Source organism: Phycodurus eques, chromosome 1 (genome assembly GCF_024500275.1).
Source record: "Phycodurus eques isolate BA_2022a chromosome 1, UOR_Pequ_1.1, whole genome shotgun sequence".
Taxonomy (NCBI): domain Eukaryota; kingdom Metazoa; phylum Chordata; class Actinopteri; order Syngnathiformes; family Syngnathidae; genus Phycodurus; species Phycodurus eques.
The window spans coordinates 32,057,220-32,077,081 of record NC_084525.1 but is presented as its reverse complement, the minus strand read 5'-3'; the positions used below and the strand labels follow the sequence as shown (position 1 = coordinate 32,077,081).

At 41.2% G+C, this 19,862-nt stretch overlaps 1 protein-coding gene across 2 annotated transcripts; it reads left to right on the top strand.

Annotated features, from left to right (window-relative positions):
* Positions 1-802: 802 nt before the first annotated feature.
* Positions 803-19,624, top strand: LOC133408886 (kinesin-like protein KIF3B). Of its 2 annotated transcripts, none has more exons than XM_061688248.1 (9): positions 803-961; positions 2,198-3,702; positions 4,347-4,448; positions 6,402-6,524; positions 10,861-10,979; positions 12,338-12,454; positions 16,095-16,200; positions 16,393-16,598; positions 16,723-19,624. In XM_061688248.1, the coding sequence occupies exons 2-9, from the start codon at positions 2,302-2,304 to the stop codon at positions 16,826-16,828; spliced, it is 2,280 nt and encodes a 759-aa protein (XP_061544232.1). In that variant the 5' UTR covers positions 803-961; positions 2,198-2,301; the 3' UTR covers positions 16,829-19,624. The 2 variants fall into 2 exon arrangements, with proteins under 2 accessions (XP_061544232.1, XP_061544224.1); XM_061688240.1 differs by lacking the exon at positions 803-961 and adding an exon at positions 1,413-1,613.
* Positions 19,625-19,862: the final 238 nt, after the last annotated feature.

Sequence of the window (19,862 nt, the reverse complement as noted above, 5' to 3'; positions counted from 1 at the left end):
ATCATAAAACCTGTTATTTGAACAGGGGTGTGTAGATTTTTATATCCACTGAAAAGGACTACTGGAATTTCAGGGGCGCCATATGATGTCCACAGTTTTTGAAAACAAGCCCTGGATGTACTGGGGATTGAGACTTGCATTTTGCACTTGAAGTCATTTTGTCTGCCAGTTGAGTTTATGTTGATTGTAATTCTGTGAACTGGGATGTCCTAAAACAAACAAACAAAAAACAATAATAATAAAATAATAATCCATGAATTCAGTGTTGCGGCACGGTGGGCGACTGGTTAGAGCGTCAGGCTCACGGTTCTGAGGATCCGGGTTCAATCCCCGGCCCTCCTGTGTGGAGTTTGCATGTTCTCCCTGTGCCTGTGTGGGTTTTCTCTGGGCACTCCGGTTTCCTCCCACATCCCAAAAACATGCATTAATTGAAGACTCTAAATTGCCTGTAGTTGTGACTGTGACTGTGAGTGTGAATGGTTGTTTGTTTGTTTGTATGTGCCCTGCGATTGGCTGGCAACCAGTTCAGGGTGTACCCCGCCTCCTGCCCGATGACAGCTGGGATAGGCTCCAGCACGCCCGCGACCCTAGTGAGGAGAAGCCGCTCAGAAAATGGATGGATGGATGGATTTAAATGTTGCATCTTTTTTAGATTATTCAATTTTCATACATTTTGTAATTGTAATTTCTCTTCACCCATGGCACCTTGGGACAGTACTCCTCCACACTAAAGTGTAACGTTTTGATTTTGAACAACAGAAAACACTACATTTGTAGTTTGATTATACTGTGTTGTTGTTTTTCATTTACAGAGAGAGGAAACACTTGTTGTTTTTTTTATTCGCTCAAAGGAACTATAGATGGAAGGATGGAGGCTCTACGATCGATTAGTTTTCCTTAATCTCTTGGACGCATTCGTGTACCATATGTCGCATTCCGGTGCAGTAAACGTAATTATCAGGTAAAATATGCGGATATAAATATGAGTAACGTGTTTATAGTGTTACATATCAATGGACTATACATCTTCTTATCACAGGTGACCGTTCAAATTTGTATTTGCAATTAAAACGCGCTTTTCGAAAATAATTCCAAACTAAACTGAACGTTATATCCCGTTGTTCACGAAATAAGAGCATTGCTAGTCGAAACCGTAGTTTGTTGGAGTTCTTTGTGCAATGTTTTGTTAAAAGTAGCCAAACCAGCTGATAGTCTCACGAGACACGGTTGCCAGATAGCGGTGGAAAATGCTGTTAAATGTTCTCAAAATTAACAAACTGCATGAAACCTAACATTGTCTTTACAGATAATGACAATTAACAATGCTAGAAGTGTTTAATGCAGTCAGTCACTTATAACCTTGTAGTAAAATGTAGCGAACATTCACGTTCGCTCAGTTGCGGTGGGGGTGGGTGAAACTGAAGGATGTGGCAACTGTGACCGGGAGCGTTGTGGCTAACTGGGTGTCGGATTAGCTCATGATCAGAGCTCCGTAAACGCTTTTTTTGCAGAATTATTTGGGAAAGGGCATGCGGTCAATAAAGCGGCTCCACGCTCTTTACTGTTTAAGTTGTTTGGTGACACGGTGAATGCATCCGAACGCTCGTGCTAAGGTAAAACTGGCAAAAGCGATAAGACTTGTAGCCTTGGTTACCTGTGTGTACGCTGTTGCTTGGTCCATGTTGTGGTCTCATTGTGGGTTGAAGTTTATTTTAGATCGTGTGTTTGCGTCGCCCCGGTACGCTGAGGAATTATTACCAATTTGAATCAAATTCGGTGATTGTACGATCCAATCGCGTGTAGTGAACGCGAGTTCTCTCAACGTCGAAAACCTAACCCTTCAACATTAAAGGACTAAATTAAGCTAGCAAGTTGTTGCCAGTTAATAGGGTCGTTTTAGTAAGGTGTTGATGTTTCCTATTTCATAATTTCTATCGCTGTTTTGTTAGAATGCTGCAATCGAATCTATCGGATTCACGTTTAGCATAATAATTGCGGTCAGTGTGTTGCTGTGGTTTTGTGTCACGAGGAATATGCGGCAGGACGTCTATCGTCGACATGTTTCTTTACATTACAATCGTGTGAAACCGAACACCAACCAAAATAAACCCTTACAATGATGGACATAAATGTTGGCAACATGACAACAAAACTTGGTTGATTATCCGTCAGTAACATTTGTTGTTTTTGCCAACAGGTTCTGATGTGGATTGTTCTGTTGGTAGGCTTTTCCTGACGCCCCACTTGAAAAACAGAGGGAACTTTGTGTCAAGCAGTGCTTGTAATCCTCTCGTACTCATCATGTCCAAAAGCAAGAGTTCTGAGTCAGTGAAAGTAGTGGTTCGTTGTCGTCCTATGAATGAGAAAGAACAGGCAGCCACATTTGAGTGTGTGGTCTCTGTTGATGTCAAATTTGGACAAATAACTGTCAGGAACCCAAGGGAAGCTTCTGCTGGTGAACACCCCAAAGTCTTCACATTTGATTCAGTCTATGACTGCAAGTCAAAGCAACTAGATTTATACGATGAAACCTTTAGGCCCCTTGTGGATTCCGTTCTACAAGGATTTAATGGAACCATTTTTGCATATGGACAAACGGGCACAGGGAAAACATACACCATGGAGGGTGTAAGAAATGACCCTGAAAGGAGGGGAGTGATCCCCAACTCTTTTGACCACATTTTCACTCATATTTCAAGATCTCAAAATCAGCAGTACCTCGTACGAGCATCATATCTGGAGATTTATCAAGAGGAGATCAGAGATTTACTCTCCAAGGACCAATCGCGGCGTTTAGAGTTGAGAGAGAGACCGGACACTGGCGTTTATGTTAAGGACCTGTCATCGTTTGTCACCAAGAGTGTGCGGGAAATCGAAAATGTCATGAATGTGGGCAATCAGAATCGCTCAGTTGGCTCCACGAACATGAATGAACACAGCTCCCGTTCTCATGCCATCTTTGTAATCACTGTAGAATGCAGTGAATTGGGAGTGGATGGGGAGAACCATATCCGAGTTGGCAAACTCAATCTGGTGGATCTAGCTGGTAGTGAAAGGCAGACCAAGACGGGGGCTCAGGGGGAGAGACTGAAAGAAGCTACTAAAATCAACCTGTCACTTTCTGCTTTGGGGAATGTCATATCCGCTTTAGTGGATGGCAGGAGTAGCCACATACCGTACAGAGATTCTAAACTGACCCGCCTTTTACAGGACTCTCTTGGGGGCAATGCCCGCACAGTCATGGTCGCCAACATTGGCCCAGCATCGTACAATGTGGAAGAGACTTTAACAACACTACGCTACTCCAACAGAGCAAAGAACATTAAGAATAAGCCCCGTGTCAATGAGGACCCTAAGGATGCTTTGCTCAGGAAGTTTCAGGAGGAGATTGCGAGACTGAAGGCACAGCTGGAGAAGCGTACAGGAAAGAAAAACAAGAGGAGGCAAAAGAGGAGGGCTGGCGATTGTAGCAATAGTGATGGTCGAGATGAAGAGAGTGAGAATGATGACGAAGAGGAGGAAAACAAAGGGGATTATTGGAGGGAGCAGCAGGAGAAGCTGGAGAAAGAGAGGAAAGCTATCATGGAGGATCACAGCCTGGTGGCTGAGGAGAAAGTTCAACTCCTGAAGGAGAAGGAGAAGAAAATGGAAGACCTAAAGAAGGAGCAGGAAGCAGGAGACATGTTGTCAGCCAAAGTTAAGGTAAACAGCAATTTATGGTGAACTCATTCAAACTATTTGGCGTAATTAGGAGCAGCGCTTTTTCACAGTATACAGTCACGCTAAAAAATATTGGTGCCAATATTTTTAGGCATGACTGTATAAAAAGACACATTATGCTTTTTTTCCCCCTGACTGTCTGACATGAAATCAGACTAAACTTTGCCTGTTTTAAGTCAATTAGGATTACCAAAATTATTTATTTTGCTAAATGCCAGAATAGTGAGAGAATAGTTATTTTAATTTTTTTACACAATACAGTCATGCTAAAAAAATATTGGCACACTAGGGCTGGCAATTTTATTTTAGTATGACTGTACAGTCCAAAGTCTGGGCACACTTTCTCCTGCTATAAATGAGAATATGTGTACAAAAACGTCTGACTGGTCATGTTAAGAATGAAGTCTCTCCTATCAGGGGACTATTAAAGTTAAATGTTCCTCTACTGTTGGATCACAGAATGTAAGTTCAATTTAATGATTGTTAAATCCAGCTGAATATGTTTACGTTTTGGTCAAGTTTCTAAAAGCCATGCATTTCCTGTTGACAAATGTATTGTCTGTATGTGTTTGGGTTGCAGTCGATTGAAACCGTTTTTTTTTTTTTTTTATTTCTACTCATTCCAGGCAATGGAAAGCAAACTTTTGGTTGGGGGTAAGAACATAGTGGATCACACCAACGAGCAGCAGAAGATGCTGGAGCTGAAAAGGCAGGAAATTGCTGAACAGGTATTAAGAATATGTTGAATGTGTGCGTAAACACCCTCTTCTGCTTCCACCAAGGACCGTGTAAGGTTTCCTGAGAAGCTCAAGCCACATATGTCCTGCTGTTATGTTTGCATATTTATTTATTTATTACAACCCCAATTCCAATGAAGTTGGGACGTTGTGTTAAACATAAATAAAAACAGAATACAATGATTTGCAAATCATGTTCCACCTATATTTAATTGAATACACTACAAAGACAAGATATTTAATCTTCAAACTGATAAACTTGATTGTTTTTAGCAAATAATCATTAACTTTGAATTTTATGGCTGCAACACATTCCAAAAAAAAGACTGAGAAAGTTGAGGAATGCTCATCAAACACCTGTTTGGAAGATCCCACAGGTGAACAGGCTAATTGGGAACAGGTGGGTGCCATGATTGGGTATAAAAGGAGCTTCCCTGAATTTCTCAGTCATTCACAAGCAAAGATGGGGCGAGGTTCACCTCTTTTTGAACAAGTGTGTGAGAAGATAGTCGAACAGCTTAAGGACAATGTTCCTCAATGTACAATTGCAAGGAATTTAGGGATTTCATCATCTACGGTCCATAATATCATCAAAAGGTTCAGAGAATCTGGAGAAATCACTGCATGTAAGCGGCAAGGCCGAAAACCAACATTGAATGACTGTGACCTTCGATCCCTCAGGCGGCACTGCATCAAAAACCGACATCAATGTGTAAAGGATATCCCCACATGGGCTCAGGAACACTTCAGAAAACCAATGTCAGTAAATAGAGTTCGGCGCTACATCCGTAAGTGCAACTTGAAACTCTACTATGCAAAGCAAAAGCCATTTATCAACAACACCAAGAAACGCCGCCGGCTTCTCTGGGCTCGAGCTCATCTAAGATGGACTTATGCAAAGTGGAAAAGTGTTCTGTGGTCCAACGAGTCTACATTTCAAATTGTTTTTGGAAATTGTGGACGTCGTGTACTCTGGGCCAAAGAGGAAAAGAACCATCCGGACTGTTACGGACGCAAAGTTCAAAAGCCAGAATCTGTGGTAGTACGGTGCTGTGTTAATGCCAATGGCATGGGTAACTTACACATCTGTGAAGGCACCATTAATGCTGAAAGGTACATACAGGTACGGAGAAATGGAGAAACATGTGCTGCCATCCAAGCAACGCCTTTTTCAGGGACGCCCCTGCTTATTTCAGCAAGACAATGTCAAACCACATTCTGCATGTGTTACAACAGCGTGGCTTCATAGTAAAAGAGTGCGGGTACTAGACTGGCCTGCCTGCAGTCCACACCTGTCTCCCATTGAAAATGTGTGGTGCATTATGAAGCGTAAAATCCGACAACGGAGACGCTGGACTGTTGAACAGCTGAAGCTGTACATCAAGCCAGAATGGGAAAGAATTCCACCTACAAAGCTTCAACAATTAGTGTCCTCAGTTCCCAAACGTTTATTGAATGTTGTTAAAAGAAAAGGTGATGTAACACAGTGGTAAACAGGACCCTGTCCCAGCTTTATTAGAACATGCTGCAGCCATAAAATTCAAAGTTAATGATTATTTGATAAAAACAATCAAGTTAATCAGTTTGAACATTAAATATCTTGTCTTTGTAGTGTATTCAATTAAATATAGGTTGAACATGATTTGCAAATCATTGTATTATGTTTTTATTTGTTTAACACAACGTCCCAACCTCATTGGAATTGGGGTTGTACATTGAATTGAACATGTCACTCTTTTGAGGTTTACTCTCAATTAAAGTTTGATCGTCATATGAAGAGGTTATACAAAACTGTAAAAACTAATTTAAAGTTCTTCCGCCTGCTTGGAAAATACACATTCCACTGAGGTGACACAGCAGTTCATACATGCCCTTACAACTTACAACTGTAAGTACCAATGATGTATAGTTCATTGTGAGGTAATGATGTTTTTGTGTTTCTAGAAACGGAGAGAACGAGAGATGCAACAGCAAATGGAGTGTCGAGATGAGGAGACTCTGGAGCTGAAGGAGACCTACAGTTCTTTGCAACAGGAAGTCGACATTAAAACCAAGAAACTGAAAAAGGTAGCAACTGCAGCTTTGTTTCATTATTGTTAATTATTTAGGTGGAAGACCAATGCAGCGTTATGGGGGGCACAAGCCAGTGCAAACTGTAGGCCGGTCCCAAGCCCGGATAAATGCAGAGGGTTGCGTCAGGAAGGGCATCCGCCTTTGCCAAACAAATATGATCATTCATCCAAAGAATTCCATACCGGATTGGTCGTGGCCCGGGTTAACAACGTCCGCCACCGGCGCCGTCAACCTGCAGGGCGCCGGTGGAAATTCAGCTACTGTGGGTCGAATTCGAAGAATAAGAAGAGGTGGAAAGCGGGTTCTTCGGCAGAAAGAGAAGAGGAAAGCACAGACCCTAGAACTGAATGTGGGGACTACTTCTGAGCATCCCAGACAGAGAGAGAGTCGTGATTGGTGCAGATTGTAATGGACATGTTGGTGAAGGAAATAGGGGTGATGAATAAGTGATGGGTAAGTATGGAATCCAGGAAAGAAACTTGGAGGGAAAGATGGTGGTAGACTTTGCAAAAAGGATGCAAATGGCTGAACAGTTTTTTCCAGAAGAGGCACGAACATAGGGTGACCTACAAGAGCGGAGGTAGAAGCACGCAGGTGGATTACATTTTGTGCAGATGATGGAATCTGAAGGAGGTTACCGACTGTAAGGTAGTCGTAGGGGAGAGTGTGGCTAGACAGCATAGGATGGTGGTGTGTAAGATGACTCTGGTGGTGGGGAGGACAATTAGGAAGACAAAGGCAGAGAAGAGAACCATGTGGTGGAAGCTGAGAGAGGACGAGCGTTGTGGAGCTTTCCGGGAAGCGGTGAGACAGGCTCTCGTGGACAGGAGGAGCTTCCAGAAGACTGGACCACTGCAGCCAAGGTTATCAGAGAGGCAGGCAGGAGAGTACTTGGTGTATCTTCTGGCAGGAAAGGAGAGAAGGAGACTTGGTGGTGGAACCTCACAGTACAGGAAATCATACAAGGAAAAAGGTTAGCTAAGAAGAAGTGGGACACTGAGAGGACCGCGGAGAGGCGAAAGGAATACATTGAGATGCGACATAGGGCAAAGGTAGAGGTAGCAAAGGCCAAACAAGAGGCATATGATTACATGTATGACAGGTTGGTCACTAAAGAAGGAGAAAATGATCTATACAAGTTGGCCAGACAGAGGGATAGAGATGGGAAGGATGTGCAGCAGGTTAGGGTGATTAAGGATAGAGATGGAAATATGTTGACTGGTGCCAGCAGTGTGCTAGCTAGATGGAAAGAATACTTCGAGGAGTTGATGAATTAGGAAAATTAGAGAGAAGGGAGAGTAGAAGATGAAAGTGTGGTTGACCAGGAAGTCGCAATTATTGGTAAGGGGGAAGTTAGAAAGGCATTAAAGAGGATGAAAAATGGAAAGGCAGTTGGTCCTGACGACATTCCTGTGGAGGTCTGGAAGCATCTAGGAGAGGTGGCTCTGGAGTTTTTGACCAGCTTGTTCAATAGAATTCTAGCGGGTGAGAAGATGCCTGAGGAATGGAGGAAAAGTGTGCTGTGCCCATTTTTAAGAACAAGGGTGATGTGCAGAGCTGTGGAAACTATAGAGGAATAAAGTTGATGAGCCACACAATGAAGTTATGGGAAAGAGTAGTGAAGTATTAGCGAGCAACAGTATGGTTTCATGCCTAGAAAGAGTACCACAGATGCATTATTTGCCTTGAGGATGTTGATGGAAAAGTACAGAGAAGGTCAGAAGGAGCTACATTGTGTCTTTGTACCCAGAGAGGAACTGTGGTACTGCATGCGGAAGTCTGGAGTGGCAGAGAAGTATGTTAGAATAATACAGGACATGTACGGGGGCAGCAGAACAGCGGTGAGGTGTGCTGTAGGTGTGACAGATGCATTTAAGGTGGAGGTGGGACTGCATCAGGGATCAGCCCTGAGCCCCTTCCTGTTTGCAGTGGTGATGGATAGGCTGACAGATGAGGCATGAAAAGCATGATGTTTGCAAATGACATTGTGATCTGCAGTGAAAACAGGGAGCAGGTGGAGGAACAGTTAGAAAGATGGAGGCATGCACTGGAAAGCAGAGGAATGAAGATTAGCCGAAGTAAAACAGAATATATGTGCATGAATGAGAAGGGTGGTGGGGGAAGAATGAGGCTATAGGGAGAAGAGATAGCAAGGGTGGAGGGCTTTAGATACTTGGGGTCAACCGTTCAGAGCAATGGTGACTGTGGTCAGGAAGTGAAGAAATATAAAATTAGAAATCAGCTCATCAAAGGGTCAGCTCAGGTTCGATGTTTTGGAAACAAAGTTAGAGAGAGCAGACTTCGATTGATTGGACATGTCCAGAGGAGAAATAGTGAGTATATTGGTAGAAGGATGATGAGGATGGAGCTGCCAGGCAAGAGAGCTAGAGGAAGACCAAAGAGAAGGTTGATGGATGTCATGAGGGAAGACCTCCCCAAGTCAGGATGGCATTCCATGGCGAAGGTCGATGAATACATTGACAAAGTGAATCAGCTGCTGTGGAGTGATCACAGTCTGACAGTGCAGTGCAGATGGTATTGGAGGAGCATGTGGGCAACAGCACGATGATGACTTCCTGAGAAGATCAGAGAAGATTAGGCGCTTGAGACCGTTGTCTAGGCCCTTACCCAATATAAGCAGGGATTTAAAATAGATTAGTGGCTCTGTTTGTGCCACTTCAAGTTGCATGAAAAAGGTTGACGGCATGTGCTCCACAAAAGCCTGAAAAATAAATACAGCATTAGAGAAAAGAACATTATTGTATAATAATGGTGAGATGTTGCGTAACGTGTGCCCGAAAGCTGAAGCTGAATAACAATTTCACCTTTAAGCACAACATGAGTACCTCTCCTTTGAAAAGTCAGCTTTCTATCCATTTCTCAGTGAAAACAAACAATTTTCATAATTTTGAGATGATTACACCCACTTGCAATTCTTGTGAATTAACGAACAATGTAACATTAAATTATTTTGTTCGATTTGTTTGGTTTTTTTGGGAGGGCGTGTGCGCATTGACAAATCTAATTTATAATCCAAAATCCACATTTGTGGGAGTATTTTGTAGTATGGTATGTTGTAGACTTTTTTTTTTTTTTTTTTTCTGAAAGGAAACTCACTCAAGGATTTCTAACAAATCTGTTTGAGTGTGCACATTTATGTTAAGCACTTTACATCCAAAGAAAAAAACATGGCATTGCTTAATGAAAAAAAAATGTGTATTTACAGTAAAGATGTTTAACAAAAAACTGCTTTTCACTGAACAGTGATGATATAAACGCATGTAGGCTTTATGTATTAGGCATGTATTTGTATATACTATCCATCCATCCATCCATTTTCTGAGCCGCTTCTCATCACTAGGGTCGCGGGCGTGCGGCAGCCTGTCTCAGCTATAATCGGGCAGGAGGCGGGGTACACCCTGAACTGATTGCCAGCCAATCGCAGGGCACGTACAAACAAACAACCATTCGCACTCACATTCACACCTACGGGCAATTTAGAGTTGTCAGTTAACCTACCATTCATGTTTTTGGGATGTGGGAGGAAACCGTAGTGCCCGGAGAAAACCCGCGCAGGCACGGGGAGAACATGCAAACTCCACACAGGCGGGGCCGGGGATTCAACCTCAGTCCTCAGGACTGTGAGGTAGACGTCCTAACCAGTCGGCCACCGTGCCGCCTGTATATACTATTATGCACTTATGTAGTAAATTTTTTTAGCCCTTCCAATGAAGAAAGAAAGACCGACAATGGTCGAAATAAATTGAAACTGACGAGACTGGAATTTGCTGAGCTGCATATTATTAACAAGGCAAAATGCTTCTGGGAGAATGTCCTTGTACAGATGAAACGAAACTGGAGCTTTTTGGCATGTCACATCAGTTCTATTGTTACCAATGCAAAAATTAAGCATGCAAATAAACTGTACTCACTCTAAAACATAGAGTAGGCTCAGGTATGTACTGAGGCTGCTTTGTCTTATCCGGCACAGGGTGTATTGAATCTGTGCAAGATACAGTACAATGAAATCTCAAGACTAAAGCTTGAGCTCAGTCATACTTTTTTTCAGTATAATTTTCAAGTTATTTCTGTGACCATTGTGGGGTTTTCTTTCTCAAACAGAAGGGTACCAACAATTTTTTCTCTGTGTTAATAAGCAACATGGTCATAGACCTGTCCTAAAGAATGCCTTAACATAATAATGACTGTGAAAGTGTGCTTGCTGTACAATAATGATTGGCTTAAAAGTTCAATGGTTTATTCCCAAGTCCATTTGTTTTATTCAAGTTTAGAAATCCGACTTTTCTCTGCTGCTTTGTCCTCTCTCTAGTTGTTTGCCAAACTGCAGGCAGTGAAGGCCGAAATCCACGACATCCAGGAAGTGCACATCAGTGAGCGCCAAGAGTTGGAACAGAACCAGAATGAGCTCACTAGAGACCTTAAACTCAAGTACGGAGTCCAGACATTGCACCACTGAGCCAAACTGAAATAATGGCATGCTGTTTCATTTCAGAATGTATCGCTAATGTTCACTTCAGTAATGATAAACCTGACATTTTAACCAGAACATGTTAAGGAAGAATGACAAATGTACACCACACAAAATGATCGTACTGTAATTTCTTGTGTATAATGCGCATTTCCCCCCCCCCCCCCCCCAAAAAAATTGTCAAAAGTCAATAGTGCGCATTGTACATAGGTATAGGGGGAAATGGAAAAAAACTTTCACATTTTCTAAATGTATGCCGCCATATAGAGGTTATGAAAAAGCTGTACACTTTCATTCCAATATGCCACCGCCACCTCGTGGTTATGAGAAATGTGTACGCTTTCATAGTAATATGATATGCCACCGCCACCGAGAGGTTATGAAATGGGTGTACACTTTAATTCTAATATGGCACTGCCACCTAGAGGTTATGAAACAGGTGTAGCCTACACTTTCATTCCAATATGTCGGTTATTTATGACTATCATATGTTTACATCCCCTTATAAAATTTGTGAAATATTGTTGTTGTTTTTTTAAATACAACTGATAAATGAACAACAACCATCATTAATTTCTTATGTTTTGTTTCATAATAATGGATTTCTGAAATGATTGACCGTTTAATTTGAATCCCATTAAAATAAAATGTAATGTTTTGCCTGGCCCTTCATGTTTTCTTTAAAGAATTGCACCCATTTTACAAATTCTGCCTGGGTAATCAAACATATGAGCACAACTGTGTGTTTTCTCATTTACTAAATAATAGTAGTGCGGGGAATTTCAAAATAAGAGCAAGTAAATTTTAAAAAAAGTATTACATGTTCAAATAAAGTGCTTAACTTCAAAATAATTACTTCAAAAAACTTGATCATATGGGTAGAAGCAAAATCCTGCAATGTAAAAATGCATTATACATAGGTAGAAGGGTTTTCCAGAATTTTGAGGTCAACTTTGGGGGTGCATATTATACATGGGTGCGCATTGTACACGAGAAATTACAGTACTTGTTTTTTAACAAGAGTTCAAACGCAGCATCAAATCTGCATCTTAAATGTATATTCTTGTCTTGACTAACTCATTACTAACTCCAAAACCAGTCCTTTAATAGCAGTATGCTGAATGTGACATGGCTGGATATTACTCTTGACCGCCTTTCTGGTCGCATACAGTATGTAGGGATTTTTACCTGATAAAACGGGAAGTAGTCTCAGCACTGTTGTGGTCTCAGCTGACCTTTTAGGCTTTGGTCTCTTCTTTTCAGCATATTATGCGGCTTCCACCTTCCCATTGCCTTTGTCTAATCCTTTGTCTTTTAGGCATCTTATCATTGAGAATTTCATTCCATTAGAAGAGAAGAACAAAATAGTCACCAGGGCTTTCTTCGACGAGGAGGATGAATACTGGAAGATGAGGCCCATCACACACATTGAGGAGTGAGTCGCCCAGTCCTTATTTTCTTATTAAAACTCTGATGGATACTGTGCCCAAATTAATAGTTTGTTTTACTGTCCACTTGAATGAATAAAATTTAAAAAACAAAATAAAACAAAACACTGCAGTATAAATGATAACATGTCATGGTAGATGTCATGACTGAAACACAACACGGCACACTGAAGGTGTCACAAGTAATCAATTAATCAACAACTAATTTGATAATCAGTTAATTGTTTAAAGCCATTGTTTAATTTAAATTTGTCCAAATCCTCTGATTCAACCTCTCGACAGTTAATATTCTCAGATTTCTGTAGTCCTCCATGAAAGCAGGGTGATTATATTTATGTTGAATCAAAAAACGACGTTTGCAAACATCTGCTTTAATTGTGAAAAATAATGATCAACATTTTTGCCCATTTTCTGACATGTTATGGACCAAATCATTACCTGAATCATGATCAATATGATATAATATATAAAAAAATATAAAAATAATAGCTAAATCTATTGCAAAAAAATATTTGTAGCCGTAGTCTGAATAACCTGTAATTGACGTTATTGTAGTTGAATCTGAAGCCCAGAAGTGTATATCAAACTTGTAGCCTTTTGCATTAATCAGTACTCAAGAAGGAGCTCTCAGTTTCAAAAACGTTAGTGAGTCCATCACTCCCTTGTGTGAGATTCCTTAGTTGTGTAGCGTTTATGGGGGACATCAAATATGCGCTTAGTTTAGAAGGAAACGATGAGTTGGAAGCGGCGCCTGCGTCACTTCCGGGTTATCCATCCATCCATCCATCCATCCATCCATTTTCTGAGCCGCTTATCCTCACTAGGGTCGCGGGCGTGCTGGAGCCTATCCCAGCTGTCATCGGGCAGGAGGCGGGGTACACCCTGAACTGGTTGCCAGCACTTCCGGGTTATCGTAATTTTAAATTACAGCGTTATAAATCAAGATAGTTGACAGATATGAGGGGCAAATGTCTGTGTCTTGTTGAAGATAGTTTATTGTGTTAATCCATTTAGAGTCTGCGTGTGACTCTGGAGTTAACGTCTACCTTGGCGGGGAGCGGCGGTAGTGCGAGGCTGGGGTGCCGGGTGGCATCTTTTGCGTGTCATGTCCGCTGCAGTTATGTTTTTGAATCAATAAACAATACCAAATAAACAACAATAATCGGTTAATAACCAACAAATCGCTGAAAAATTTATTTCGCATTAAATTTTAATGCAAAATAATTTTTATCCGATTAGTAGATAATCGATTTCTAAAAATATTTGAAAGCTGTAGCCCTACATAACACCAACAGTAACCAAAAAAGAAAAGAACAAACTGATGTCCACTGTCGGGAAGAGACACTGACATTTGCACTGCTTAAAGCGTCCCCCAAAACGCCTTACCACTAAAAGACACCTGGCAATATTTACATTGAATAAATAAACACTATTCAACCACTATATTCGAAAATACTTCTAGCTTATTTTTTTAGTGCATTATTGTTCTTGTCACATGTACAACCACCTGCAACATATGACACTTAAGTCAATACCAGCCCTGTATCATGGGCTGGTAAAAAAAATATACCCACGATATAATCCACGAAGGTACGGGGAAAACATGCAAACTCCTTACAGAGGAGGCTGGATTTTAACCCGGCTCCTCAGAACTCTTTGGCAGATGTGCTAACCAGTCGTCCACAGTGGCGCATACTTACATGCTTTATTACAAAAACATACTAAATGTTGCAGTTAAACATGGACAGTGGCGCAAAAAAGTATTGAGTCAGCCACCAGTTGTGCAAGTTCTCCCACTTAAAAAGATAAGAGAGAGGCCTGTAATTTTCATCATAGCTAAACCAGACCTACGAGAGACAAAATGAGAAAAAAAGTCCAGAAAATTATTTTTCAATAATTTATTAGCAAATTATGGTGAAATTCAGGCGGCACGGTGGACAACTGGTTAGAGCATCAGCCTCACAGTTCTGAGGACTGGGTTTCAATCCCCGGCCCCGCCTGTGTGGAGTTTTCATGTTTTCTGCGTGGGTTTTCTTCGGGCACTCCGGTTTCCTCCCACATCCCAAAAACATGCATTAATTGGAGACTCTAAATTGTCCGATGGTAGCTGGGATAGGCTCCAGCACGCCCACGACCTTAGTGAGGAGAAGCGGCTCAGAAAATGGATGGATGGATGATGCAATTTAAGTATTTGTATACACCTACAAACAACCAAGATTCTGGCTCTCGCAGACCTGTAACTTCTTCTTTAAGAGGCTCCTCTGTACTCTACTGGTTACCGTATTAATGGCACCTGTTTGAACTCATCAGTATAAAAGACACCTGTCCACAACTTCAAACAGTCACACTCCAAACTCCACTATGACCAAGCTGTCAAAGGACACCAGAAACAAAATTGTAGACCTGCACCAGGCTGGGAAGACTGAATCTGCAATAGGTAGGCAGCTTGATGTGAACAAATCAACTGTGGGAGAAATTATTAGAAAATGGAAGACATACAAGACCATTGATAATCTTCCTCAATCTGGGTCTCCACGCAACATCTCACTTCGTGGGGTCAAAATGATTACAAGAACGATGAGCAAAAATCCCAGAACCACACGGGGGGGGAGCTAGTGAATGACCTGTAGAGACCTGGGACCAAAGTAACAAAGGCTACCATTACCCCTGCTTAACCCAGTGCATGTCCAGGCCCATCTGAAGTTTGCTAGAGAGCATTTGGATGATCCAGAAGAGCATTGGGAGAATGGCATATGGTCAGATGAAACCAAAACAGAACTTTTTGGTAAAAACTCAACTTGTCGTGTTTGGAGGAGAAAGAATGCTGAGTTGCTTCCAAAGAACACCATACCTACTGTGATCATGGGGGTGGAAACATCATGCTTTGGGGCTGTTTTTCTGCAAAGGGACCAGGACGACTGATCCGTGTAAAGGAAAGAATGAATGGAGCCGTGTATTGTGAGATTTTAAGTGAAACCCTCCTTCTACCATCAAGGGCATTGAAGATGAAACATGGCTGGGTCTTTCAGCATGACAACGATCCCAAACACACCGCCCGAATAACGAAGGAGTGGCTTCGTAAGAAGCATTTCAAGGTCCTGGAGCGGCCTAGCCAGTCTCCAGAGCTCAACCCCATAGAAAATCTTTGGAGGGAGTTGAAAGTCTGTGTTGCTCGGTGACAGCCCCAAAACAACAACAACAACATCAGTCCTCTAGAGGAGATCTACATGGAGGAATGGGCTAAAATACCAGCAACAGTGTGTGAAAACCTTGTGAAGACAGAACGCGTTTGACCTCTGTCATTGCCAACAAAGGGTATATAACAAAGTATTGAGATTCATTTTTGTTATTGACCAAATACTTATTTCCCACCATAATTTGCTAAGAAATTCTTTAAAAAATCAGACAATGTGATTTTCTGGGGGGGGGGGGGGGGGGGGGGTTCCCTCATTTTGTCTCTCATAGGTGAGGTATTCCTATGATGAAAATTACAGGCCTCTCTCATCTTTTTAAGTGAAATAAGTTGCACAATTGGTGGCTGACTAAATACGTTTTTGCCCCACTGTACAACCCAATACGAGTATTGCACAATACAGAGTCTCACGTAGGATGTTTGTGTGTGTTTAGTGATCATCAGATGATGAGCAGGCCTCAGTCTGCAATCGGGTTCAGAAGGCCTCTCAGTAACCATGCTCGGACGGCCATGAAGGATAGTCCAGACATGAGATACAAAGTAAGTTATAGCTCTTGTTCAGTGAAAAAAATAATACTTTCAATTTAGAACTCCACTTCAAGCTGTTTCATTATCAAGTCACCTTGGAATATTTTGGGAATTTTAATGAGATAAGTAAGAATCCAAAATACAGAAACCCTCTGGGATTTTCACAAAACGTGTACCAGGTTTTGTCTTTGTCACATCCCCCAGGCTGAGAATATCCTGTTGCTGGGCATGGATAAGCCATCTCGGACCACCAAAGACTATCAACAGCCAGTTATCGCCCCAAAGGTAGCAGCAGCTCTGGAGGATGCTCTTAAGAATGAGGAGGATCTTCAGGTTGATGCCTCTGGATTTAATAGTAGCTTTTCACATCTAGCCAGTGCTACTGGAAGCCTCAGGAAACCAAAGTCTGGGTAAGTCAAAGAAACACTCATCTTTACTCCATTTCATTGACATAATTTCATGTTGAAGGTTTGTATTGTGACCGTCAATGCATTTAATTGGTTGAATTGTTGTTGTTTTTTTTTTGTCATTCAGTCGCCCAAGAACAGGCAAGCAATCAAATACTTGGACCTCTTCATTCAGTGTTCACAATCCAGCATCCCCAATTTACCCACAATCCCGTGGGCTGGTACCCAAGTGAAAGCTGCAATCTGCCAACAACCTCTCCTATGCACCTTCCCAATTTAGAACTCCACTCCAAGCTGAGAGAAGAATGCTTTTTATTTTGCCCAAGGCAACAGTATTGTGGAATCTGAAAAAGGCAAAAGAAATTAATTAAAAGCGTTAATGCTGCTTTGTAGAATTGAAATTGTAACCACTATTTGCTACTGTCAGGTGCTTTTAATCCCTGACTATATTTAAATAACCTTTATCATGAGTGCAACGACAACACAAGGACTCATGTCATTTAACACTGCGTGCAATATTCTCCTAAAATCTGGCTAAAAAAGTTCGATATTTATTTTACTGTTCTTAATGTATATAAAACCTAGACCGATTAGTCATAACACTAGATGCACCTGCCTAATATTGTAAATGACCTTTTATTGACACCAAGACAGCTCTGATGTGGATGCCACGATCCCTCTCCAAGACATTCCATAGAAGATGATTTTAGATGTGGGGAGATGAGGCCAAGTCAACACCTGTTGTGTTCCATTAACAAAGTTAGTAATGTACTATAGGTGACATAGATCTGCTAAAAGAGCCCACAGCTGTCAGACAACGGTCTGCATGAAGATGGTCTCTAAGCAAGTCATGCTACATGTGAAAGTAAAAGCATATACAGTCGTGCTCACCATTATTGGCACCCATGAAGTTTAAGTACTAAATGTAGAATATCTCCTGAAGAAAAAAAACCAAGTGAAACATTTTTCTACAGATTGACGCAAAAGAGCAAATGATAACATTTTATAGACAGATGAAACAAAAATAGAGCTTTTTGGCAATGCACGCAAACAATATATTTACAGACAGCGCAATGAAACCTTTAAAGAGAAGAACACCCTGGCAACAGTCAAGCATGGTGGAGGATTCATATTGCTGTGGGGCTGCTTTGTTACGGTACTGGAAGCCTTGACTATCACAGGTATCATGAAATCAGAAAATTACCAAGAAATTTTAGAGTAAAATGTCTTACCCAGTTTAAGAACATTTGGTTAGAGATGAAGACCATGGAGTCACTGATTGTGCAGTGGTGCACTCGCCTGACTTTGGTGCGGGCAGCGTGGGTTCAGTCCCCACTCAGTGACGGTATGAATGTGAGTGCGAATGGTTATCCACGTCTATATGTGCCCTGCGACTGACTGGCGACCAGTTCAGGGTGTTGTCTGCCTTTCGCCCCAGGTCAGCTGGGATAGGCTCCAGTGCCCCGCGACCCTAACCAGGATAAGCGGTGTTGAAAATGGATGAAGATCATGGGTCCTCTAGCAAGACAAAGACCCAAAGCACACATCCAAAAGCACACAGGAATGGTTGAAAAGGAAAAAAAAAAAGAACTGTTTTACAATAACCAGCAATGAGTCCTGATCTCGGTCCCGTTGAAAATCTTTGCGGGGAGATGAAATCTGCCATTGGGGAAAAGACCCCTGCAAATGTTCAAGAGCTTGAACAAATTGCAAAGGAAGAGTGGGAGAAAATACCACCTGAGAAGTGCAAAACGTTTATGGATGGATGCACAAAACATTTGGAGCCTGTCATCGCTGCCAAAGGGTGTGCAACAAAATTTTAAGGAAAGGTGACAATATTGCTGCACATGCTGTTTTCAGTTTTTTTTTTTTTTTTTTTTTTTTTTAAATTTCTTTGAAATTACAATATCTAAGTTAAAAAAAAAACTGTTCTTTGTTAAATTACTTTGGACCACCAATTAAAAGATCCTGATGAAATGAGTTTGGTACATTTCCCTTTGTTTCTGAAGATATACAAGTTGTGCAAAAAATGAAAGGGTGCCAATCATGGTGAGCAGGACTGTAGGTTAGATGTCATAACCAGGATTTCTCAGCAGAACATTATTCAAAAACAACCATGTGTACCCAACCAGTCACATGATGTAAAATGCACTTTTGACAGTGGCCACACTAACTGGTCTACAGCTACACAGCGAACTGTGATGCACTTCAGCATGATCTTGTGTTAGACCACTTCGTGGGATCCATCTACAGAATCATAGCTTTTCCTTCCTACGCACATTTAATGAACTTCAAATGTCATCACTCTGTTGATGTTTCACTAGTTGTACTTCAGACCACTTTAGTAGGCATTAATAAGGTTGTGCAGATTTACAGTCTAATTGCTGTTCTGACTCAGCCATGTTCATTTTCCTGCTTCTGTTGGCTTTGAGGAGAAAATGTTCACTTGCTGCCTTATCTCACACCCACCGACAGGTACCATTTTAATGAGATTGTTCACTTTACCTTTCTGAGGTTATAATGCTATAGCCGTTTGGGGTATAGTCATTTGTGCTTTCAAGATGTTTATTAGGATTCATGTTATGCTTTTGTTTTTTTTGTTTTTCAGCTTCATGACCTGCAATTAACATTTGACTGACTTAGAGGAGTAACCAAGCTAAAACAAACACTAGTGAGCTAAACTTTAATCACTATTCTGTTTCTGCTTGACAGTGTGGGCTTGTTCTTTTAAAATAACTTAAAGTCAGAAGAAATAAAATGTGGAGACTGCTGTTCCCCGTTTATTAAGTTAAGCACTTCCCTCTTTCATTTTCCTCGACATTCCAACAGAGCTGGGAGAGTAACACGTGTAATTATTCGAGAAATTGTAACGTAGTTGATGTATAAAAATGAAGAGGATGTAATGATTTTGAAATTAGCTTGCTGCAAGTCTTCACTTGTCACTTAATACTGTATACAAAAACATTCCTTGATGACCTTTTGTATTTTTCAAAATGTTGGCGATGGAGTCATAAAAATGAATAGTGAACATATTGTCTGTGTAATGTGAATATAGTATTCATCACTGCTTTCTAAAATTGTATAGTCATATTCTGCGCACATTGCATATAATCCTCACAAATATCAGAATATACAGTATAGTCAATTTATAAAACTGGGTATCGAGATTGAGAACTAGAGAAAAGGTTTTGGTCAGCGTTTTACTTCTTTGCAAAGTTACTTGCTGCTGGATTGATAATGAATTCACTAGGCCATATCCAGAAGTTT